Source organism: Oncorhynchus tshawytscha, linkage group LG24, assembly GCF_018296145.1.
Source record: "Oncorhynchus tshawytscha isolate Ot180627B linkage group LG24, Otsh_v2.0, whole genome shotgun sequence".
In the NCBI taxonomy this organism is placed as follows: Eukaryota; Metazoa; Chordata; class Actinopteri; order Salmoniformes; family Salmonidae; genus Oncorhynchus; species Oncorhynchus tshawytscha.
In genome coordinates this window covers 7,646,779-7,671,544 of record NC_056452.1, presented here as the reverse complement: position 1 = coordinate 7,671,544, position 24,766 = coordinate 7,646,779, and the positions used below count along the sequence as shown (strand labels likewise).

General features: G+C 42.8%; 1 protein-coding gene across 2 annotated transcripts; it reads right to left on the bottom strand.

Moving 5' to 3' along the window:
• Nucleotides 1-828: 828 nt before the first annotated feature.
• Nucleotides 829-19,573, bottom strand: LOC112223780 (zinc finger protein 845). Of its 2 annotated transcripts, XM_024386978.2 has the most exons (10): nt 19,440-19,573; nt 16,030-16,232; nt 13,812-13,916; nt 13,619-13,714; nt 13,352-13,462; nt 12,775-12,901; nt 8,857-8,907; nt 6,675-7,344; nt 6,538-6,587; nt 829-5,881 (listed from the first exon to the last, which is right to left on the bottom strand). In XM_024386978.2, the coding sequence occupies exons 1-10, from the start codon at nt 19,462-19,464 to the stop codon at nt 3,237-3,239; spliced, it is 4,083 nt and encodes a 1,360-aa protein (XP_024242746.1). In that variant the 5' UTR covers nt 19,465-19,573; the 3' UTR covers nt 829-3,236. The 2 variants fall into 2 exon arrangements, with proteins under 2 accessions (XP_024242746.1, XP_042161199.1); XM_042305265.1 differs by lacking the exon at nt 8,857-8,907.
• Between the last annotated feature and the right edge of the window lie 5,193 nt (nt 19,574-24,766).

Genomic DNA, 24,766 nt, shown 5'->3' with positions numbered 1-24,766 from the left:
CATATGTAATAAATTGGTGAAGTCCCTGAGAGAGTATCTAATTCAGTTTGTCAGGCCCTCAAAATATCTAGTTACCGTCACAAATAAAGCCAGTGAGTTTTTAGGCCCCAAATATCAAGATACTGTAACAATTAAAGCCAGGGAGTCTTTCCTTACCAACAGACAAGGAAATACCTCAAGTCAGGTCAAGTGAAGGGAAAAACTCCCTTACCTGGTAGAAATGCAGAGGCTCAAAAGGGATGTGTGTCTATTGAGCCTGGTGAGAGGTGAGATTTGGATGTTCCTTCTTGTTCGTTATCGTGTAGCTCCCCCCTCTGGAGTGGGAAAACGTAGACGTTGAGTATGCATCCAAGGCAGCAATCGTCGCATCGGACTATGTAGTGTTTGCGGTCAACAGAGCACACATCCTATCCATTTCACTGAATGTTTCACCTTTTTCCTCTGAACTCAGTTATGTTTTGTAGTATTATGATTGATCCGAGCCGTGTGCAAATGTGTATGGCACATTGAAGTTGAATATGGGGGTAATTCTCCTTTAAACAACTTAATTCTGCAGCTGTGCAATCAATATGTGCGGGGTCATGTAAGTGTCAGGCACGTAACGGAAAACAAAAGTGTTTCACTATACGAGTGACAAGTTCCTCCTCGTTTCAATCGTTTTGTTTTTCATTTGGGTGTGGTGTTTAAATAACACGACCCATACTTTCTGTGACCATTCATTACTGGATAGTATATCAACACATTGGGGCATTGTGAGAATTTTTTTAGAGAAAGGGCATTGGCAAAATTAGAGCCTGTGTCCTTCTGGTCCATAAACCAGTGCTTGGGTCAGGGCGCCATTCCTGTTTTTAATATGAAGCTGTTGAGTTAGTGATTTAGAGTAGAAAACAATTGTGATTAGTTAATACTGTGGAAAAACAAAAAAACATTGGAATTCAAAATGTCTACCGTGTGTGTCACAAACCGCGTCCAACGCCCACCATCTACTCTGATGCTAAAAATATAAACCAAACATGCAACAATTTCAAAGACTTTACTACAGTTCATGTAAAGAAATCAGTCAATTGAAATAAATTAATTATGCCCGAAATGATGGATTTCACATAACTGGGCATATAGATATGCATCTGATGATAACAAATACCTTAATAATAAAATAAAAAAAGGTAGGGGCGTGGATCAGAAAACGAGTCAGTACCTGGTGTGACCACTATTTGCCTCATGCAGCGCAACACATTTCCTTCGCATAGAGTCGATCAGGCTGTTGTTTGTGGCCTGTGGAATGTTGTCCCACTCCTCTTCAATGGGTATGCTAGATATTGGTCAACACTAGAACACGCTGTCGTACACGTCTCTCTCTCGAGCATCCCAAACATGCTCAATGGGTGACATGTCTGGTGAGTATGCAGGCCATGGAAGAGCTGCAACATTTTTAGATTCCAGGAAGTGTGTACAGATCCTTGCGACAATGGGGCTGTGCATTATCATGCTGAAAAATTAGGTGATGGCGGCGGATGACTGGCACGACAATTGGCCTCAGGATCTTGTCACGGTATCTCTCTGTGCATTCAAATTGCCATCGATAAAATGCAGTTGTGTTTGTTGTCTGTAGGTTATGCCTGCCCATACCATAACCCCACCACCAACATGGGGCACACTGTTCACAATGACGACATCAGGAAACTGCTCGCCCACATGACGTCATACACGTGGGTCTGCCATCTGCCATCATTACGGTTGAAACAGGGAGTCATCCGTGAAGAGCACAGCGTGCAGCGAATTAATGGTGAGCATTTGCCCACTGAATTCGGTTACGACGCCAAACTGCAGTCATGTCAAGACCCTGGTGAGGACGATAAGCACCACAGTATGTGCAGAAATCCTTCGGTTGTGCAAACCCAAAGTTTCATCAGCTGTCCGGGTGGCTTGTCTCAGACGATCCCGCAGGTGAAGAAGCCGGATGTGGAGGTCCTGGGCTGGCGTGGTTACACATGGTCTGCAGTTACGAGGCCGGTTGGACGTACTGCCTAATTCTCTAAAATGACTTCGGAAGCAGCTTATGGTAGAGAAATTAACATTAAATTCTCTGGCAACAGCTCTGGGGGACATTCCTGAACATAGGTAATAGACCCATTTCCCGGCCGGGTCGTGAAGTTGCAGTGCGCAGTTCTTCCTCAGATCAGGGATTGACAATACAACAACATCCAACTTCAGATGCAGCTTATGCAAGTTAACAAACATGTAGTCTGATGGTTATCGTCTACAACGTCACAGATGTCTTCCGAGGATGAATTACCTAGCAAGCTACCAGCAAGGTAAAATATCACAAATAGAGCTCGATAAAGCCAGAAGAATAATACTCTCCTTGAACATAGTTATAGCCACCAGTCTTGTGTTTTCATAGTCATCACTATTAAGTTTGTCAAGGTCCCGACATCTGCGTGTAAATATTCTGCTAGAGGACTTTTTTTAACACGAGAATGCGTGTGCATCACTCAAAGGTGACATTTGTTTGTAAACCAAAAATGTCTCTATTCAAAGAGAATAAAATAAGAACCAAAATCACAAGTGAAATGGTGAAGGTCGGGAATTACAATTACTCAATCTTCAAGCAAACTTGTTCTCGTATATATTTTTTTCAGCTGATCATGCCTAAATTGTTGATGTCTGCTCCAACCTTGTTTTGAAAGTCTTCCTTCCCACAAGTTTAATACTGAAAAGGCTTCTCCTTTGAGTGAGTAAACGTATGTCCTTGTAGCTGTTTATTCGTGATAAAGCGTTCTTGGCACAAAGTGCACGCAAATGGCTGCTCTTCTGTATGAAGGAGTTGATGGGTTTTCAAACTACCCTTCAAAGTAAAGTGTTTGCTACAATCCGTGCAAGGATTCTGCTCTCCAGCGTGTACTCGCTAATGTCTTTTCAGAGTGGGGCATTTTTTCTTATGCTTCTTCAAATTAAACTTCAGCTTAAAAAAAATGTCCACAGTCGCGGCACTGGTAAGGGAGTTGATCATGTTGGGACTTGAGGTGCTTTCTCATTAAATATGGACTGTTGAAAGTCTTGTTACACAAACAGCATTTTCTGGCTTTGGAGGAAGGTGTAAAATGGCACTTTGCCTTGTGTTCCCTCAAATTGAACTTCCTCTTGAAATGTTCTCCACAGTCGAGGCACTGGTAAGGGAGCTGGTCATGTTTGGAATTCAGGTGCTTTCTCATTAAATATGCACTATGGAAGATTTAATGACACACGTGGCACGTCGTGGCTTTGGAGGACTGTCTTGGGGTAGGACGAACATTAGAAGTGTCTGGGCTCTGGGCTGAAGTGCCATGGGCCTGGGATGTCTTATACTCAAAAGATGTTGTAGACATGTTATCCTCTTCCGGTTGAGCTGCCTCCTCGCGCCCAATCTGCTGATGTTTTTGTAAGTCCTTCTGATTCTCTAGAAAACTTGCTCTAGTATGTTTTTCCAGGTAACAACGCCTAAATTGTTGATGTCTGCTCCAACCTTGTTTCGTTTTGAAGGTTTTCCCACAAGCTGAACACTGAAAAGGCTTTTCCCTTGTGTGAGTAAACATATGTCTTTTTAGGTGTTTATTTGTGATAAAGTGTTGTGGGCACAAAGTGCACGCAAATGGCCGCTCTCCTGTATGAAGGCGTTGATGGATTTTCAGACTACCCTTGCAAGTAAAACATTTGCCACAATCCGTGCAAGGAAAAGGCTGCTCTCCTGTATGTACTTGCAAATGTCTTTTCAATCGGCACAGAGATGGGAAGTCTTTACCACATGTATCACATAGATAGGTTGAAGGCTGGGGGATATTCGTCTCATGTTCCCTTGTTGCCAGAGAGCTGCTGCCATCTGCTGGATCAACATCCCTTTGGTGCTGGTTTGGGTTGACTCCCTCACTTGACACCCTCGAGTCTTGCTGTTGTCTCTGAACGTGCTGCAGCGTTGATTGAGAAGTATTTTTAACACACAAAGGACACTTTCTGGAGCCCAAATGAATGTCAGAATGTTTCTGTAGTTCAGATTTGCTTTGGAACGTCTCCCCGCAAACAAGGCACACGTACGTTCGTACATCATGTTGTAATTTCATATGTTTTCTCAGATTCTCTCCATTTTCAAACGTTTCATTACACAAAAGACATGTTTCATAATGGTTGGCTATTGTGGAGGATTGCCCTTGAATTGTGAGAGCATTGGAGGTTGTTGGGTTCTGGGGTGTTGTGCTGAAGGACTGTGGTATCTCCATCCCATTTTCCACTATTAGAGTCGTGTTGGTCTCTTGGTGACCCCCCATAGGAGCCTGCTGTTGGTTCACCTGGTTACACCTCTTAAGCTGAGAGAGCTTAAAAGTCTTACCACACTCACAACAAGTGAGGAGCCTTTTTGCCGCTGAGCAAACTTTTTCATGTTTCAGCAAGTGATAATTTTTGTAGAAATGGTCTCCACAGCCGAGACACTGGTAAGGGAGCAGATCATGTTTGGATTTGAGGTGCTTTCTCATTAAATGTACACTAACAAAAGTCTTGTGACACGCACGACATGTTCTGGCCTTGGACAACTGTGTTGGAGTGGGTTTATGGCACTCTTTCTGATGTTCTTTCAAATTAAACTTCTTCCTGAAGTTTTCTCCACAGTGGAGGCATTGGTAAGGGAGCTGAGCATGTTTGGAATTCAGGTGCTTTTTCATGAAATGTATAGTGTCAAAAGTTTTGTGACACAAACGGCACGTTCTGGCTCTGGAAGACTCCTTTCGAGTGGGAAGGACATTGGAAGTGTCGTCGGACTGGGATGTCTCTTTCCCATCCTCAAAAGATGGCATCGACGTGTTGTCCTCTTCAAATTGAGCTGGCTCTTCAAACACATTCTGCAGATGTTTCTGTAAGTCTTCCTGACGTTCAAAGCTTTGCAAACACTTGGTGCACTGGTAAGTGTGAGATCTCACGTGTTTTGTCAAATTGCTTGCTTCAATGAAAGTTTTGTCACACAGAGAGCAAGAGAGGAGACTCTTCGCCACCAAGCACTCTTTTTTATGCTCCTTCAAATGAAAGTTCCTTTGGAAATTTCCTCCACAGCCCGGGCACTGGTAAGGGAGTTGATCATGTTTGGATTTGAGGTGCTTTCTCATTAAATATGGACTGTCAAAAGTCTTGTTACACAAACTGCAATTTCTGGCTTTGGAAGACTGATCTGGAGTGGGACAAATGTTGTAAGTTGTTGTGCTCGCCGCCAAGCACAATTTCTTATGTTCCTTTAAATGAAACTTCCTCTTGAAATGTTCTCCACAGTCGCAGCACTGGTAAGGGAGCTGATCGTGTTTGGAATTCAGGTGCTTTCTCATTAAATATGCACTTTGGAAAGTTTCCTGACACACATGGCAAGTTCTGGCTTTGGAAAACTCTTTAAGATTGGGACGAACATTAGAAGTTGTTGGGCTCAGGGGAAAAGTGCCATTGGGCTGGGATGCCTCGATCCCATCCTCAAAAGATGTTGCAGACATGTTATCCTCTTCAAAAGATGCCGTAGACATGTTGTCCTCTTCTGGTTGAGTTGCCACCTCACATCCAATCTGTTGATGTTTGTGTAAGTCCTCCTGATGTTCAAAGCTTTGCAAACACTGGGTGCACTGGTAAGGACTCTGCTCAGTATGAGATCTCATGTGTGCCGTCAAATCCTTTGCTCCAATGAAGGTCTTCCTACATAAGGAGCACATTTTGACCCGCTTGCTTCTAGTAGACTGCCCAATTACATGGGATAGGTCAGGGGCCAAAGAATACTGAGGCATACTGTCAAAAGGTTCTCTGTTCTGTCCACTGCACTCCTCTGAGTGAAAGTCCTTGATGTGGTGGTGCAGTGTCTCTTCCTCTAGGCCTCTACCTAGAGTTGAAAATAAAAAATGGTGATCTCAAAACATGGCAAAATCTGTAAGTAAGGGTCAAACGGTTATAGATACAATGCCTGGCTAAGACATGCAAATTGCTTTAACTTTAGCAGCCATAGGTTTTATGCTATTAACAAAATTGCCAAATGTGTGACTTTTTGAACGTGCATTCCAAGGCAAGTGATTGAAGGGGAAGTACTTTAAAACTTAATGTCAGATGGTTTCTCCCCCTGATAGTCGTCTATGGGCCGGGATAACCAAACCATGGATTACAGTTTTTCTTTAAACAGCCACTACAATCTCCAGCTAACTTTAGCCACCCTAGCTAAAAATCAATGGGAGGGGTATCTGGTGCCTGATATACATGAGTTGGCCATTCTTTTCAACAGGCACCACATACCCCTACCACTCCCATTCATTGTTAGCAAGCGGTGACTGAAATTAGCTGAATTTTGTAGAAAACTGAACCATGGATTACAGTTTCTCCTGGCCTATAGCATACTTTCAGGGTGAGAAACCATCCGACATCACGTTGTAAAATACTGAGTTTACCATTAACTGATTATAAACGTTGTACCAAATATCACTTTAAGAAGCAGATTCTGTATAAAATTGAGAGCCTGAATCATAGCTAGGATGATGATTTTCCTACCAGCTTTCCTTTTCTTGGGAGCATCATCGTCTGAGGTTACACTGTCTTGTCTGAAAAATACCAAATTGAAGTAGCGTTAGGATTGTAATGGAAGATTACCAGTAGCAAGAATTGTTTCCAGTATAATAAATTCTTACTTAGTCTCTGGTGGTGGCTGTCCATTGGCATTCCTCTTACTTTCTGGTGATATGACCCATCCTGCTCTCTGTCCTTGGGATCGCCCTTTTTTAATTTGAAGCCTCTTTCTCCTCAATGTTGGACTCAATGTTGGAGAGGACACAGGTAACGGCATATCAGTCATGTCAAGTCGGTGCAGCAGCACCGTGGGCTGACGGAGCAGACAGGAAGTTGACAAACTAGAACTGTCCTGCACTTTCTGTTGGATGCTGTGAGGTTTTTGTATTGTTAGCCCACTGTCAGTTTGAGGTTGGTGAAAAGCTCCATCTAGTTCTCTCTCTCTTGCTGACTCTTTGTCAACTGTCTCGTGTTTAAGGTCTCCCTCAGTAGTTTCCTTGTGTATACACACCTCTTCCGAACCTTGAATTTGTAAAGACAAAATCTCAACATTCAAATGTCCGTCTGAATGCACCCCTTCTACGCTCTTCACGTAATCTGACTCCAACAAAGGAAGCATTTCTGAATCGTTGTCAGATGAGGCTGGGCTTTGAATGTTCATATGTTCATATGGCAAAGGTTCCTCCATGGGTTCTGATTTGATCTCTGGGTCAGTTTGATCTGGAAAGATCACAACTGTCTTTAGTGGAGAGAGCGACAGCGATGAGAGGATGTAGTCGACCGAAGATGGAGCTGAGACAGGAAGACAAGGAAAGTCCATGTCAAACAAACCCTGGTTCATCTTTTTTAGTTTTAGGGACACAAACCAATGTCTTTTTATGGCATTGATAATAAACAACCAGCAGTTATATGATACTAGAGGTTGACAGATTAAATCGGAATGGCCGATGAATTAGGGCCGATTTCAAGTTTTCATAACAATCGGAAATCGGTATTTTTGGACACCGATTTGGCCGTTGAATTTTTTTTTTTCCCCACATCTTTATTTAATCTTTATTTAACTAGGAAAGTCAGCTAAGAAAACATTCTTATTTTCAATGATGGAATAGGAATGGTGGGTTAACTGCCTCGTTCAAGGGCAGAACGACAGAATTTCACCTTGTCAGCTCGGGGGGTTCAATCTTGCAACCTTACAGTTAACTCGTCCAACGCTCTAACCACCTGCCTCTCATTGCACTCCACGAGGACACCGCCTGTTACGCGAATGCAGTAAGCCAAGGTAAGTTGCTAGCTAGCATTAAACTTATCTTATAAAAAACAATCAATCAATCATAATCACATGGTTGATGATATTACTAGTTTATCTAGCGTGTCCTGCGTTGCATATAATCGATGCGGTGCGTATCCTTGCTACAAGGTGTACCTAACCATGAACATCAATGCCTTTCTTAAAATCAATACACAGAAGTATATATTTTTAAACCTGCATATTTAGCTGAAAGAAATCCAGGTTAGCAGGCAATATTAAACAGGTGAAATTGTGTCACTTGTCTTGCGTTCATTGCACGGAGTCAGTGTATATGCAACAGTTTGTGCTGCCTAATTTGACAGAATTTTACATAATTATGACATAACATTGAAGGTTGTGCAATGTAACAGGAATATTTAGACTAATGGATGCCACCCATTAGATGAAATACGGAACGGTTCCGTATTTCACTGAAAGAATAAACGTCTTGTTTTCGAGATGATAGTTTCCGGATTCGACCATATTAATGACCTAAGGCTCGTATTTCTGTGTGTTATTATGTTATAATTAAGTCTATGATTTGATAGAGCAGTCTGACTGAGCGGTGGAAGGCAGCAGCAGGCTCGTAAGCATTCATTCAAACAGCACTTTAGTGCGTTTTGCCAGCAGCTCTTCGTTGTGCATCAAGCATTTGCGCTGTTTATGACTTCAAGCCTATCAAGTCCCGAGATGAGGCTGGTGTAACCAATGTGAAATGGCTATTTAGTTAGCGGGGTGCGCTCTAATAATTTTTCAAACGTCACTCGCTCTGAGACTTGAAGTGGTTGTTCCCCTTGCTCTGCATGGGTAACGCTGCTTCGAGGGTGGCTGTTGTCGTTGTGTTCCTGGTTCGAGCCCAGGGAGGAGCGAGGAGAGGGACGGAAGCTATACTGTTACACTGGCAATACTAAAGTGCCTATAAGAACATCCAATAGTCAAAGGTTAATGAAATACAAATGGTATAGAGAGAAATAGTCCTATAATTCCTATAATAACTACAACCTAAAACTTCTTACCTGGGAATATTGAAGACTCATGTTGAAAGGAACCACCAGCTTTCATATGTTCTGCGCAAGGAACTTAAACGTTAGCTTACATGGCACATATTGCACTTTTACTTTCTTCTCCAACACTTTGTTTTTTCATTATTTAAACCAAATTGAACATGTTTCATTATTTATTTGAGACTAAATTGATTTTATTGATGTATTATATTAAGTTAAAATAAGTGTTCATTGTTCATTCAGTATTGTTGTAATTGTCATTATTACATATATATATAAAAATTGGCCGATTAATTGGTATCGGCTTTTTTTCGTCCTCCAATAATCGGTATCAGCGTTGAAAATACATAATCGGTTGACCTCTATATGATATAGTAGTGAACGATAGTTACCGGAGTTGTAACTCCAATTCTATGAGTGGGGCGGAGCCCCATGAGGGAGCTCTGCTCCTAGTGGTTTGAATAGCCTGAGAGAAAATTATACACACACCTGCAGCCAATGGGAGCACAGGTGTCCCTATATAAGGGGACACTTCCCCACAATCAGCCTCCCAAAAAATTATCTTCCGCAAGACTGGGGGTTGGCAGGGCCTTAAGTCCTATGGGGCTCTGCTCCACTCATAGAACTGGATACCACTCCGGTAACTATCGTTCTATATCGTAGAGGGGAGCCCCATAGGGGAGCTCTGCTCCTAGTGGTTTAAGTTGGAGCGCAACACTCCGAAATGTACATTCCGCCGAGCCTAACACTTCCAACTTAATGAAAAGGTCGGGCCCACCAATGGCTGCGACCACACTGTGTCACAATATACTGTGTCCTCAGTACAATCCGCCCCACTCAGTCCAGAGACATAGTCAATGGCTAGTGGGCAGATAAACAGAATATGAGCCTTACTAATCTGAACCAGGAGCTGGATGTTACTTCAATATCCTGTCAATATTCAATGATTGGTCTAATAGGACTGTAATTACAGGAACTATTTCCCTCATCCTTCCGCCCAAACATAGTCATAGACCTGTGGGCAGGTTAGAATACATGACCTCTACTGTATTGATCTCTCAGTCAGGAGTCATGTCACATAGTCACCCTAACAGGTAAAAGCGGACCTGAAGGAAACCAGTCCATCGGTCCTGCAGTTTTTCCACTTAGTTCAAGTCCTCCAATCCGCTTTGCTGAGTACAGACTGATCCATGGTTAGAAGACATATCATACTGATTTCTCAGACGACATGACGACATGAGACCCAAGAGTGTCATGACCGAATGCTCCATCACTGGGTGATTCGGATGAAACCTTCGTAGGGCTAGCAACAGAGGAGCCCGACAAGGATCCAAAGTTCGAGGCTTCATAGTCACATAGTCTAGCTGCAATCCCAGGTAGACAATCCGATGACTGGGCCAAGGTGCACTCGTTCCCCAATTCACAGCAAACCCCCACACGCGTGTGATGAATCACAGTCTGTGTCGTGTGTGCGATCGCCAGCTCTGCTGATGAGGCGAGACCAGTAGGTCGTCTAGGTAGGCCACGTCCCTTATCCGCTGACGACGCGACGGTTCGATTGCCGCCTCCACGCATTTGGAAAAGGTGCGAGGTGCCAGGGTGAACCCGAATGGCATTCTCACATACTCGTACCCCTTGGGAGGCGAAACACAGAAACTTCCTGTGACGTGGATGTACCGGCACATGGAAGTACATGTCCTTTAGGTCTACGTTTATACAAAAGTCTGTTGTGGACACATTCCAGCAGATGCTTTGTTGTAAGCATTCGAAAGGGCCCTTTGTGGCTACACTCTCGTTGAGAATGTGTAGATCCAGTATTGGCCTCATTCCCCCTCTGTCTATTTTGGCACTAGGAAGTAGGGCGAATATAGCCCGTTGTTCCTTTGCTTGCGGGGATCTACTGTGACCGCGCCTCCTTCGCCAAAAGTTCCATAATCTCTGCAGTGAGAGCGGCGACTTTCTCTGGCGATTTCCTCACTGTTTCCACCACGCCCAAAAACGGGGGAGGAGTCACCCTTCACCAACGTCCCTGGCTGCTCTTTAACACCTCAGCCACATTACTCTTTGGTTGTCATGGAAAAGAGGTTCTCTTGTGACAAAAGTCAATTGGAACAGTCTTTATTATACAAACAACACGTTGGCTACTCCATCCCTATACAGTGGTGGGGAGGGGGGGATAGTGGGCACAATCGAATAGGGCGATGTGCTCTCCTCTATCCTCTCCCCCTCGTCTCATCATGGCCGACGTCTCTTCTGGCCACCAGAAGAGGGGCCCACTCTCGTAGCGCTGTTGTCGTCTGTCGCCGGGCTCGCTGTCTGGCACTAGACCCAGGTCTACATGTGACGGTAGAACTGGGTGGGTCTATGGGTAGCAATCTAGCTCGTCCTGCACCTTTAGTAAAGCCAAATCCAGCCATTTCCCAGGAAACCAACAGGAAAAAAATTATCTGAGACGCTTCAATAAAAAGTTTGATTTACTGACGGTGCACACGTATTGCTATTTTCATCTACATCTCTACCTTGGCAGCCATTCCTTGGATCCATCTTGAGAACACAATGTAAACCAGTATGGGGGAGTTCAACAGCATGGCTTTGTCGGCCTCCTTCATGGCTATCAGAGACAGCCAGCGGTGTCGTTCCGCAACCACCATAGTGGCCATGGACCTCCCCGCACACACAGCCGACACTCGGGTGACGCTTCTTCTGTCTCTTCCTCTGACAGCCCAGTCTTACCCGTAGTGAGACAGGACAGAGAGGCTGCCAGGAGGGCAATATTATTTCCTGCTGCTACAGCCTGGGCCCCGAGTACAAAGGACTTCTCAACCAGCTGCGTTGTGAGTCGGTCCTTTGATGTGGGTAGAGAAGCCTTCTTGGACGAGGGTCAAGAGCTCGAACCCGGGACGAGATACGCAGCCATGGCGCTCTCGAGCCTGGGGATCCCCTGGGAAATTCCCACTCGTCTGCTGTCCACTCTGGTGAATGGGATATAAGCTTTGGCCGGCGCGAGTGCCGTCAAAGGTGACTCTCATGAGCCCTCCACGTACTTTCTGAGCGAGGGCATGGCAGGAGCCCTTGGCTCCGCCACCCTTCTTGGCCGAGAATAGGGGCCGCCCTCCATCATATCCACCTCCGGGTTGGGGGGAATGGGGAAATGGGGAGAAGGGGAAACTAAGAGCGCAGAGAGGCCAGGGGGGGGCTGCTGAGTAGTCAGAGTCCACCTTGTCCTCGCACAAGGATGAGAAAAATCTTGCACTCTCCTGAGGGAGTTTTTCCCCGAAATTCGGTCAGTGGAATGGAATGGAGTGTTCCGGAGAAACATCCATGCACCTACCAACATCCTCGTCATCTCCAGAAGCGGTGCAATCATATGATGCCTCAGAAGCTGAGGCTGACATTGCGTCCTCTAGAGGAAAATCCTCCCTAAAAAATGCCCACTGCTGCTTCCTCTCCTTTAAAGAAAGGAGGGCGCAGCTAGGGCATTGTGGGAGATTTGTGAGGCTGCTCCTAGTGTGCTGTGACCCTAAGCACACGAAACACAGGTCGTGTGAGTCCACAGAGGAGCAGTGACACTGAGCTCTTAAGAGCTTTTGGGTTGGGTGCTCTTTTAGATGGACAACGTTGAGACTTCGAAATCGACGGCGGGTTCGTCCTGAGACTTATCTTCTCGGCTTCTTCAGTCCGGTTCAAGTCGCTGAAGATAATGGGAGGCTGATTGAGGGGAAGCGTCCCTTTTATATAGGGACACCTGTGCTCCCATTGGTTGCAGGTGTGTGCATAATCTTCTCTCAGGCTATTCGCTGCCTAGGCAGCGGGGTAAACCACTAGGAGCAGAACTCCCCTATGGGGCGGAGCTCCACGATATAGAACAGTGAGTTCAAGTTTGCTTATTTTTATGTCATACATTAAAGCTCAGAGTAACGTAGCTCTTACCGTTGGTGTCCACATATTCATATGTGTTGTTTTGGTACTGGAGTAGGGTCTTCAAAGGCTTGGGGTGACACACAAACTGCACACAGTCCTCCAAGATAGAAGGGTCAGGTAGAAACCAAGATGCAGTCTAATGGAAAGAGGAATGGCAATGATCCCCATTTCTATAATATCATCTGAATTAATATTTTATATGAAACCAGTTAATAGAAACGTCTCTCTATGGATGTTGCATTCTACCATAATTGGATCCAATGAATAGACATTTGGCATTTATATAATTTCAACATTTGGTTTAACCCATAGAGTTGGATAGAGGGCACATCTTTGCAGTGGCGGCATTGAGGGCTATCTCCATTTTAAAGTAGCCAATTTCATCTTATACTTCTATTAGTGTATTGACAGTCTGTAAACAAACTGAAAGTATGTTTTCTGAATAGGTATAAAAGCCTACTTACCCAAAGTGGAACACTGTCACCTTTGGTCCAACCACTACCAACCGATTTGTATAGGATCCCTTTGTACAGTGATTGTTGTATGAAAGTAGACTGATGATGGCAATAACATCTTAGCATGGTACCTGTTGAAGGGTTGGTGTTGGAAGTAACTTCTCCAGCCTAGACAGGAACTCCCACACCAGACTCTGCAGTGCGGAGTCATACTTGAGGCCGAATTCCTCTGAATAAACATTCTAGAAAACCAACAAGAACATTATGTCCATGCTTTTGAATTAAAACAATGATCCACAATGCATGTGAAAGTATTCATACCTTTCACATTTTGGTAACCTTCTAAAGAAAAATGTCACGAATAATTGATCAGCTACACAGTCAGTGACAACACTGACCTGGAAGAAGTGTTCCCTCTCAATTGGGTCTTCTAGCAGGCTTTGAATCAGCTTCAGGAAGTTGGATTCTGATGCCTCCACCTCTGGATCAGGAATCTACAGCAAGAATTGAACAGTCAGTCAATTTAACTAGCCAACGTTAAACAACAGCAAAGTTATCAGTCTTGATATTTCACTGAGTAGCAGCACTCACCTCCTTTTCCCTAGGAGTGATGACACAGGATCTAAGCCTGTTCAGGTGTGGCTGGATGGTGTCGGGGTCAGCTAGGTGATCTGTGCGACACAACTCCAGAACCAGCTGATGGAGTAAAAAAATACAATTAATTATTATGTACACCAACCTGCAAGTAAGAAACTATGGGATGTGTTCATTTGTTAAACAAATCAACATATATTTTACATCTTAGATTCTTCAAAGTAGCCACCCTTTGCCTTGAAGACAGCCTTGCACACTTTTAGCATTCTCTCAACCATTTTCACCTGGAATACTTTTCCAACAGTCTTGAAGGAGATCCTACATATGCTGGGCACTTGCTGGCTGCTTTTCCTTCACTCTGCGGTCCAACTCATCCCAAACCATCTCAATTGGGTTGAGGTCAGGTGATTGTGGAAGCCAGGTCATCTGATGCAGCTCTCCATCACTCTCCTTCTTTGTCAAATAGGCCTTACACAGCCTAGAGGTGTGTTTTGGGTCATTGTCGTGTTGAAAAACAAATTATAATCCCACTAAGCCCAAAACCAGATGGGATGATGTATCGCTGCAGAATGTGTCCTGAATTCAAAATAAGTGTGCCTTGAATTCTAAATAAATCACAGACAGTGTCACCAGCAAAGCTCCCCCACACCATCACACCTCCTCCTCCATGCTTCACGGTGGGAACCACACATGCGGAGATCATCTGTTCACCTACTCTGCGTCTCACATCGACAAGGAGGTTGGAATCAAAAATCTCAAATTTGAACTCATCAGACCAAAGGACAGATTTCCACCAGTCTAATGTCAATTTCTCATGTTTCTCGGCCCAAGCAAGTCTCTTCTTCTCATTGGTGTCCTTTAGTAGTGGTTTCTTTGCAGCAATTCGACCATGAAGGCCTGATTCATGCAGTCTCCCCTAAACAGTTGATGTTGAGATGTGTCTGTTTACTTGAACTCTTTGAAGTATTTATTTGGGCTGCAATCTGAGGTGCAGTCAACTCTAATGAATTTGTCCTCTGCAGCAGAGGTAACTCTGGGTCTTCCTTTCCTGTGGCGGTTCTCATGAGAGCCAGTTTCATAATAGCGCTTGATGGTTTTTGCAACTGCACTTGAAGAACCATTCAAAGTTCTTGACATTTTCCGGATTGACTGACATGTCTAAAAGTAATGAGGGACTGTCATTTCTTTTTGCTTATTTGAGCTGTTCTTGCCATAATATGGACTTGGTCTTTTACCAAATAGAGCTATCTTCTGTATACCATCCTTACCTTGTCACAACACAAATGATTGGCTCAAATGCATTAAGGAGAAAAGAAATTCCACAAATGAACTTTTAACAAGGCACACCTGTTAATTTAAATGAATTCCAGGTGACTGCCTCATGAAGCTGGTTGAGAGAATGCCAAGAGTGTGCAAAGCTGAATCTCAAATATAAAAGAAATACTGTTTAACACTTTATTTGTTACTACAATATTCCATATGTTATTTCACCCCATCTTCACTATTATTCTACAATGTAGAAAATAGTACAAATAAAGAAACACCCTGGAATGAGTAGGTGTGTCCAAACATTTGACTGGTACTGTATATATGTATAACTTTAAGAGCTGGATTGCCTGTCATTGCAATTTGTTTATTTTCTTTTGAACTTGTTAGCATATTTAGCTAGCAGCCTCCCAGGAAATTCGCTATTACTTGTGCTCATTCTGGTAATAGACGCCCAATGTTTTTTTTTGCCCCCTTGTTTACTAAGCCAGTAATACTGTAAATCCCAGGGTGAGATTTATTTATTTAAAAAATGTATTTTACCTTTATTTAACTAGGCAAGTCAGTTAAGAACAAATTCTTATTTTCAATGACGGCCTAGGAACAGTGGGTTTAACGGCCTTGTCCAGGGGCAGAACGACAGATTTATACCTTGTCAGCTTGAGGATTCAATCTTTCAACCTTTCGGTTACTAGTCCAACGCTCTAACCACTAGGCTACCTGGTGCCAATATGAGCATCTGAATACCTCCCAACCCTAATGTGTAGATGGGTGAGAAAAAAATCTATTTCATCCATTTTGAATTCAGGCTGTAACAACAAAATGTGGAAGTTAAGTTAAGACGAATGAATACTTTCTGAAGGGACTGTATGTAGTTTGTGACCTCTCCCCCTGTACTTGAACAAGTGTCCCATCCCTCCTCTCCTTTTCCATCCATGCCATCTCTCACCTGTGCCCGCAGCCCCATGATGAGTTGGACTCGCTCTCTGTAACTCATCAGATCAGGAACTACCTCCAACACAGTGGCGACAAACTCCTCCACCAAGCCATAGTCCATTATGTCTCTCCGCTGAACAACTTGCCACAGAGCTGCAGACGCCAGACGCAGTGGAGGAACAAAAAGACGCAAAGACGACAGTGGAAGAGGTCCATCTACAGAAACACAAATCCAGATAGTTAGCTAGATGACAAATACCTTTAGAAAATACTTAATTAACGTAATTAACTACATTGACCATTATCCATTGTGCATCTACTTGTCTTGTCTGTGTTTCTTTTATGCCTTCTACGGAAAAGACCAGAATGCACGATCGTGAGGGGATATAGAGAGCAGCTGTTGTTTCGCGAGGTATCTCTACCTGAAAATACATGATCACAGTGATTGACAATTGGAATTCAACACTCATAAAAATGTGTCTTATTTACTTTGAAGAACTACAAAAATAGTTATTTTGTCAGACTGCATAGGAAGCGGCTCTATAGAGATCACTTAGAATGAAATTATAGTCATCAAATAATATCCACAACTGAAATACTTTAGTAAAGTAATGTGAATAAATGATGGTTAATAAGTGATAAGCAGTAATGGGCAGTCACTACCATCATGGGACTTTTATTAATAGTTTATTCTGTGTTGTTACAGCATTCAACCTAAATAAAAAAACGTGATTTCTTTTAAAATAATCGATCCGCACTAATCGCTCAGCACTATTAAATTTAAAGTAAAAAAATTGAACTAAAAAAATTAAAAAATCACAGATTGCCCCTTAAATACTCTTTGATGTAAAGTCCCCTGTTTAGGGAACCTGAGTGGTTCTGGAACTGTTTCCGACCTACATTTTCACTTATAAATCTATCTGTGGACACCGTAGATCAAAATGTCTCACATTGAGCGGTAGCCCTGCGTCTCATGGACACAGGAGTTTGTCTCTTCTGCCTGTATGAAGCAGGATGTGAAATCTGACACCACTTGAAGCTGGGATGTCCCTCGCACCATTTAATTTGCTCTTTCGACTATCCAACTCCTGGCTGAACCCTACGTCACAGCTACTAACAACGCATATGCCTGAAATCCTTACACCATAACGCAGCAGGAGAGTGGTTTCGTCGCTATAGCATATTCAGAGGTTGATTTACTAAGGCTGTCCCCAACTAAAAAAATATTGTGTCAACCGAAATTTGTCTGTTCTTTCGACCAATTGATTGCTCTAAATGTTTATACATTTATTTTTCCATTTGTAGACACACCCTATGTGTTTTAATAAAATCAACAATATGCATTGAGTTTGTATGATGCTTTAAGCTTACAGTTTGATGCCTCAAGAGGGCACCAGAGATCCAGATAACCAGAAGAAGAAAAAATACAGATACAAACCTAAAACATTACTTCTAATGCCATTGACAACTATGTAAAAATATCCCACATAAAGCCAACAAATAAAAACACTGCAGCCTGCAGGTAGAAAATATCCTGATAAAAATAAATATTCTATAAATCACATTGGCTACACATGGTCTTTCTGCAACAAACTTGAAACATTGTATCAACTATTAACTTGGGTCAGAACCGAAGCTTGTGCTAGCAAACTTGCAACATAGTATAAAATATTCTGGGCTCTCAGAGTTTCCCATGCCAGTGAGCTCTGGACAGACACAGCTGTAGGCTATTTGAGCGAGGGATAAGAAGCCGTGCTTGACTTGGACAGGAGCTCACTGGAGCTGAGTACCAGCATTTCAAATGTTCTACTGCTTGAGCTCCTGTTCCTCTTTTAGAATATTAGCTCAAAAGTATCGTGGAGCTCATACACCTAAATATAAACAGTACCAGCACCCAAAATGAGTACCAGAACCTATTTCATTCCAAGTCAAGCACTGATTCCACTGGATCAGCGCATGACAGGTCATTAGTGGTGGTGTGTTAAACCAATCAGAAATACTATCAGATCCCCAAATGGTTACATTTATATGCCTACATTTGCACGCCGGCCAGGTAGCCTATAGACCTACATCTGTGCATTCGTGTACTTACTCAACACTGACAGGAGCACTCCAAAACAAAAGACAATGTATACATTTACATTACTCATAAATGGAATGAAATAAACCAAAACTTGTTTCTCACAAGTGTACCACTCTGCAAACAATGTGTTCACTCTGACAGTGAGAATGGGAAGGCTGAAATAATAATATTGAATGCATTAAAATAAATTACCATAACCAAAGTAACAAACATTGTAGATTAGAAATTATAGGAATTAACGGTAGATGTACTGCTGGTGATATATGGAATGGGGAATTGATAAACACTAACAATCAAATGCAAACAATTCACACAAAGTTATGAAACAATAAATATGCACAAATTGGCGAGAGAGAGCTCATTCTGGATAGAGAAGTGCATTGTGCATCTGGGCGAATAGTCAATACAACGTCTACATTGGCCATGCAGAAGTCAGGGCATTCATACTTCTTGCGCTTCGCGGAGCAGTGGAGAGCTGTTGTCAAGGAAGTGAGTCTGTGTATTATACAGGATGTACCACTCCCACCTACTGTCAACCAATCAGGTCAATGCGGAGCTATACAGAGCCCTCCGTATTGTTACAACATTTGGGAGGTGCATGGCGATGCAGTACAGAGCTTGATTTGGCCTCTGCATGCCTCCAACCACATTTTCGAATCAAGCATAAATTGGCTTTTAGTCTAGGCCTCCGCAATGGATTAGTTCACTGAGATGGGCGCAACTATATGCATTTGTTTTAGTCGAGCATTAACAATCTTGGGCGACCAACAGCCTAACGACCAAACAATCGCCCAGTCGACTAATTGGGGTCAGCCCTACAATTTATACAGAGTAATCTAAAATAATTAATAGATTTGAAACAAAAAACACTTTGTCATTGACAGACAATATTAATATGAGATGAAAGGCGAGTTCCTAACTAGTTCAGGAAGCCAAGCTAGGGCTCTGTGAGAAGTTCACAGCAGTGGGGGCAAATGTAATCAAAATAGACCTTTCAAAAATAGGCACATTTCAAGCCATATTCATATAGAAATATAAAATATTTCTTATTTTCATATTTGTACTGTGTACTTGAGCGTGTGTCTTCACAAGTGACTACACCTCAGCAATTTTGTTTTTTAAATTTACCAGAAAGGTGAGATTTTTTACCTTTCTTGGAGTACGCAGCATTACTAGTAATCGTTTATGGCCCTCATGATAAATCATGACTTTCGGCGATTACGTAAATTACATTTTTGATTTACATTCAAGAGGTTTAAATAATATTGTACTACAGATCATTCATGGAAATAAAGCGCTAGCTATTTACATCTGCAATTTTGCTCTATTGTTTTATTTACCTTCATCCTTAAGATGTTTTTGCATGTCGAGCTTCCAGTGTTAACTGTAGTGTATTACTTAACTGGCTTTTTTTGGAAACAAAATGTGCTAACGCCACTCCAGAGTTTACCAATAAAACCAGGAAGAAACAACGTTACTTCTTCTTTGAGATTTAGTTGGTGGGTCGCATCTCAATGTTAAAGTGCATACACCGCCACCTACTGTACTGGAGTGTGAGGCTAGTCACTGCCTACCCAACTACATAAAATGATCTTCATTAGTCCTGTTCTTCTAAGAAAGTGAAATAGAGCCCTAGACACCTACTTCCCTCTCCCCACCCTACCACCCCAACCCTGTCCAGCCTTCTAACCCTTTCACACAATCTCTCCCTAACTATGTTATACAGTTCACAAAATATCAACACATCAACACAACAGCGCCACTGTTTCCGCCACTAAACACTCATCACACAGACCTGTTTCATGTCTCCCTATCATCCATAACGTGGCATTCGTAGTCTACTCCACACAACTTCCTCTCTCCTACCACCACTCCCATCCTCTCCAATCCCATTAACAGCACCATCATCTCCACAAACAAGTATCCCCTATCCGACCTGCTCGTCTTCACACTGCTCAACACTGCAGCTGAATCAGAGCAGATCACCACTGAGTGGATTCACCTCCTCCACCCATCTCAAACCTATAATTATGGCCAACAACTCGGCCGGCACATAATAACTCGACTGACACATAATAAGTTAACCGCTTACAAACTCTAACATTGAAGTCTTTGATATACACCCCTGCCCCCATCCCAGCCAGGATCCTTTGAACGATCTCTATATATCCTTAAAAACAAATAAACTGATGATCCATGTACAGTATCTCTCCACACACCGTCTCACATCCTCACCTCATTCTCTCCTAAGCTCAATCATATCCACACGTGGTTTCGGAAATGTAATTCCCGGCCTTATCTCTCTCTCCCCCAGTCCATATTCTACCACTTTCTGCCCAATTGTCTTCCCGTACTCCCTCTGAATACCCACTCCTTGCTCCCAGCATTCCCCAGTAGCTGTGACTGCAGGATGTCCCTCTGAACTCCCTTTCAACCTTGCCCAGCAAGATTGTCCGCCTTATCCTCAGTGGCAGTTCCCCACTATCCACCTGCAATGCCTCAACAGAGGTCGTCCTGAAGGCACCCACACACAATCTCAGGCCCCTTAACTTTATCCTATCCAGGCGCTGTAGTATCGTTTTGGCTGCCGATCCATATACAAACCACCCATAACCCAAATATGGAACCTACAGGTTATTTTTGTCTTATTATTTAAATTTGTTTAGCGGATCGCAACCAACCTGAAGGTGCTTACATCGCCAGCTAGTGGAGTGTGAGGTTGGTCACGGCCTACCTACATTAAATTCTCTTCATTATTCCTGTTACAAATGTTTTATTATTTTTTATTATTTACACCACCGACTAACCCTACACCTATATACCACTATTTCATTAAAACAATTACAAATCACCACGCCTTTACATTTTCTTCAGTAAAATGTTGTACACCAAGTTACTTCTCAGCAGCTGCCACGTACACTCATTAAAAACCCACTACCACATTCCACTACTTTGACACTATCTGCTCCTGCACCATGCCAACAGCCTGGGAGGACAGGACACCATCCTTCAACACACCCTGTATCTCAAATCTGGTATACCCAAATACTTCTCTACAGCTGCCACCACACCTATTTTCTGTGATTTACATTGCATTTCTGCAGTACAGTTGATAACCATTGCTATGAATGCTAAGAAGCAAACCTTACTGAAGCATAAATCACTCCCTCAGTCCTGACACAAATATACTGCTCACTGGGATCCTCTAAGGATCCCTCACCCTTGAACCATCCTCCTCTACTTTCTTCATTGCCTCAGCATACGAAACCTTCAGCACTTCTCTGACTCTGACCACTTCAACATGCCTCTCTCGCACCGGACACTTCCGATCCCCAGCAACATGGGCGCCCCTACAGTTGACACACAGCTTTATCCACCGAAACTACACAATCCTCTGTTCCATGCCTTCCTGCACACTGCCCACATCTTGGAATCACCCTCCTACACACTGCTGCGCCATGACCATAAACGTTGCACCTGAAACAGAGCGGTGAATTCTACACAAAAGCTCAAAAAGGATAACTGATATATCCTAACATGACTGCCAAGGAGACTCTGACTCAAAACTCAAAAGGACTGACAATGACTCTAACCTCTGGAATTCTCAACTTCAGTTGCTCCACCTCTACAATTAACCCTACCCTAGAAATCACTTAATGGTACCCTGTTCCTAAAAGCAAAGCAAGAAACAGATCGAACAGATCACCCAAGTTGTGTGACACGGAGCGCCTTCTCCCTCTGGTCAGAAGAAACACAAAACAAATATCACAAGTCCACTACAGGCTACTGTCACTGATTCAACTGATTCAACTGAACCAAACTCCTTTCTCATCCACCCTGAAACCACAAATGGATCCACCAAAAGGCAAGGGTCCACTTTCACCAAAAATGTCACTCCTACTGGTCCAGATTCTTCTTTATCATGTCTGGCGCCATTTTTCCTCAACACACATCTTACCACTACACTTGGCTCTTATCCTTCTTCCTCACTGTCTATAATCACATCTATCCGTTCACCACGCTCTTGCAGCGCCTTCATCCGCTACATTGCTTGCAGAGCACGCACTGATGGCAATTTCTCCAAAACCCAACTTCTGTTCCTTAGCCCAGTTCACAAGTACGGTTATCTCTGACCTCTCCGTGCTTCCTTCACCTCCATATGTTCCATCAAAGGACCTCTACGCCACTTTATTCTGTTACCCAATCCTCTATTTCTATTCAAATATGCCCTACAAACCTCACAGGTTTTTATTGTTGAAATCCTTCGAAATATGTAACGTCCTGTAGTCTTTATAAGTGACTAATGAACATCAAACGTGATCAAACTTTTTTATTTTTTGAAAGGCAGTTCTAACCTTGAATATGACTGGGCAAAGTGTTAAGAATAGGAGAGCCATCTATTTTATAGTACACTAGAGCACAGCAAACATGGACCAAAACAGTCTTAACATAGCTGTGTGCAATAGAGCAAACTGTCCACTAGATGACAGCAAAGGGATCTCTCACAACCCTACAGGAAAGGTGAGGAAATCCATATCTTCATTTAAACCAGGGTACTTACTTTTCTAATTGAGGCCGGAACATGATCAATACCCATAGCTTGTAGGGAGGCTAGGTTGCCATGGTGTAAGGACTTATAGTGACTTGCCATGGGGTAGTCTTCATTGCCTACCCGTGTGGCGTACTTGTGTTCCGCTAAGTGGTCTTGAAAGCGTCTCTTTGTCTGTCCAATGTAGAACACCTTGCACTGTGGACATTCCAATCCATAGATGATGAGTAGTTTTGCAGTTCCTTAAATGCTTGACTTGATACTACATTTTAGAAGCTGTAAACAAAATACTTTTTCTGAAATATATTTCTGCAATGGTTACATTTAAAAGAGCACCTGGGGTTTGTGGTCTAGCCAAGTTTTTTGAGAGTCACCAGGAAGAGAGCTGTGGACTAATTTGGCATTTAGGGTCGGACATCTCTTAAAGCTTATGGCTGGTGGCTCGGGGAAGACTTTGCGAAGTAGTGTATACATTGGATGATTCCCCAATTCTTTTTAATGATTATTTTTTATGTTCTCTGCTTCAGTGCTGTATTTTGTAACAAAGTACACTCTCTCTGGTGCATCCCGAGGCACTCCCCTTCACAACAAATTCTCTCTGTCAAGTCATCCGGTCCTTATGCCTGCATCTTTCAGGCTTCCTGAAGATTGATGTGTGAAAACAAACTTTTGTCATTTTTACTGATGTCAAGGTCCAACAAAAATGAATGCTATCCTTGCTGTACTCCAGATAGTTTGATGTGAGGGTTAATGCTGTTAAGGTATTGGTGGAATTCAATGAGAAGGAATTGGTGGAAGGAAATGCGACCATCTTCTGAGCCAGACCAGACCAGAACAAACATCAATATAGCATTCCCACCATATAATCCGGTCAAAGAACTGGTTTTTAGAAGGGTCCAAAATGAGGTCATTTACCTAAGTACAAACCAGTGTAGGAAGGGCTGTAAGCATGCTCCCATGGCACATCATTTTGACTTGTATAGAAATACAGCCCTGAAAGACAAAGATGTTATGATTGAGTCCATTCAGTCAGTGAGACAATGAATTCTGTGGGAGGCATCTGTCTCAGGCCGAGTACTCAAGAAATGCTGCATAGCTGCCAATCCATGTTTATGTTCAATGGTGGTGTATAGACTCCACATCCATGGTGGCTAAAAAGGAAGCTGTATTGATATTGTTCAATTCCTTAATTTTGTTCAACACATCAGTGGTGTCTTGAAGATTGGGAGTGACAGTAGAAAAGGCTTAATAAAGTAATCAATGTACTTGGAGATGGGCTCTGTCAGACTTTCATTACCACTAATGACCGGTCTGCCTGGGAGGTTTAAGATTCTTGTGGACTTTCGGAAGAAGATAAAAAAAAGAAGCCATACGTGGACTGCCATTGAAAATAAATTTGAACTCATTGTCTGAAATGTGGCCATTCTCCTTAGCTTCTGTGAGGATCCCTTTCAATTCAGTTTTTAGGTCCTCTGTAGGGTTGAAGGTAAGAGATTGGTAGAATTCATCATTGTCTAATTGACGGCAGGCTTCTGTCACATGCGTTTACTCTACACCAATGTAGTGCCACCTTTGTCTGCTTTTTTAACCACAATCCGTCCATTTTTGGACAATGACTCAACTGCATCATTGTATTGAAATAACTCAGTAGCACCAATACTATCCAAAACCACAAAGAATACACACACTCTTATTGCTGATATTTATGTGGAAAATCTTTAAATTTGTACACATACAAAATAAATAACATGGAGGGATAACCAAATTGACCATTGTGTACAAAATAATGGGTTTATTTTAATTAATCTTCGGTACATATTGCAGTTTGTAAATTCTATTCACAATGGGTTGCTGAAGGCTAAACTACACTGCTCAAAAAAATAAATGGAACACTTAAACAACACAATGTAACTCCAAGTCAATCACACTTCTGTGCAATCAAACTGTCCACTTAGGAAGCAACACTCATTGACAATAAATTTCACATGCTGTTGTGCAAATGGAATAGACAACAGGTGAAAATTACAGGCATTTAGCAAGACACCCCCAATAAAGGAGTGGTTCTGCAGGTGGTGACCACAGACCACTTCTCAGTTCCTATGCTTCCTGGCTGATGTT

Bases quoted from the DNA above. Each gene is read 5' to 3' on its own strand.
- LOC112223780 (XM_024386978.2), bottom strand. From the start codon at position 19,464: ATGCAAAAACATCTTAAGGATGAAG. The intron at 13,463-13,618 runs GTCAGTGTTGTC...TTGGTTTTCTAG, and splicing joins AGAGGGAACACTTCTTCCAG to AATGTTTATTCAGAGGAATT. The intron at 8,908-12,774 runs GTAAGAGCTACG...TTCCTTGCGCAG, and splicing joins TGAATATGTGGACACCAACG to AACATATGAAAGCTGGTGGT.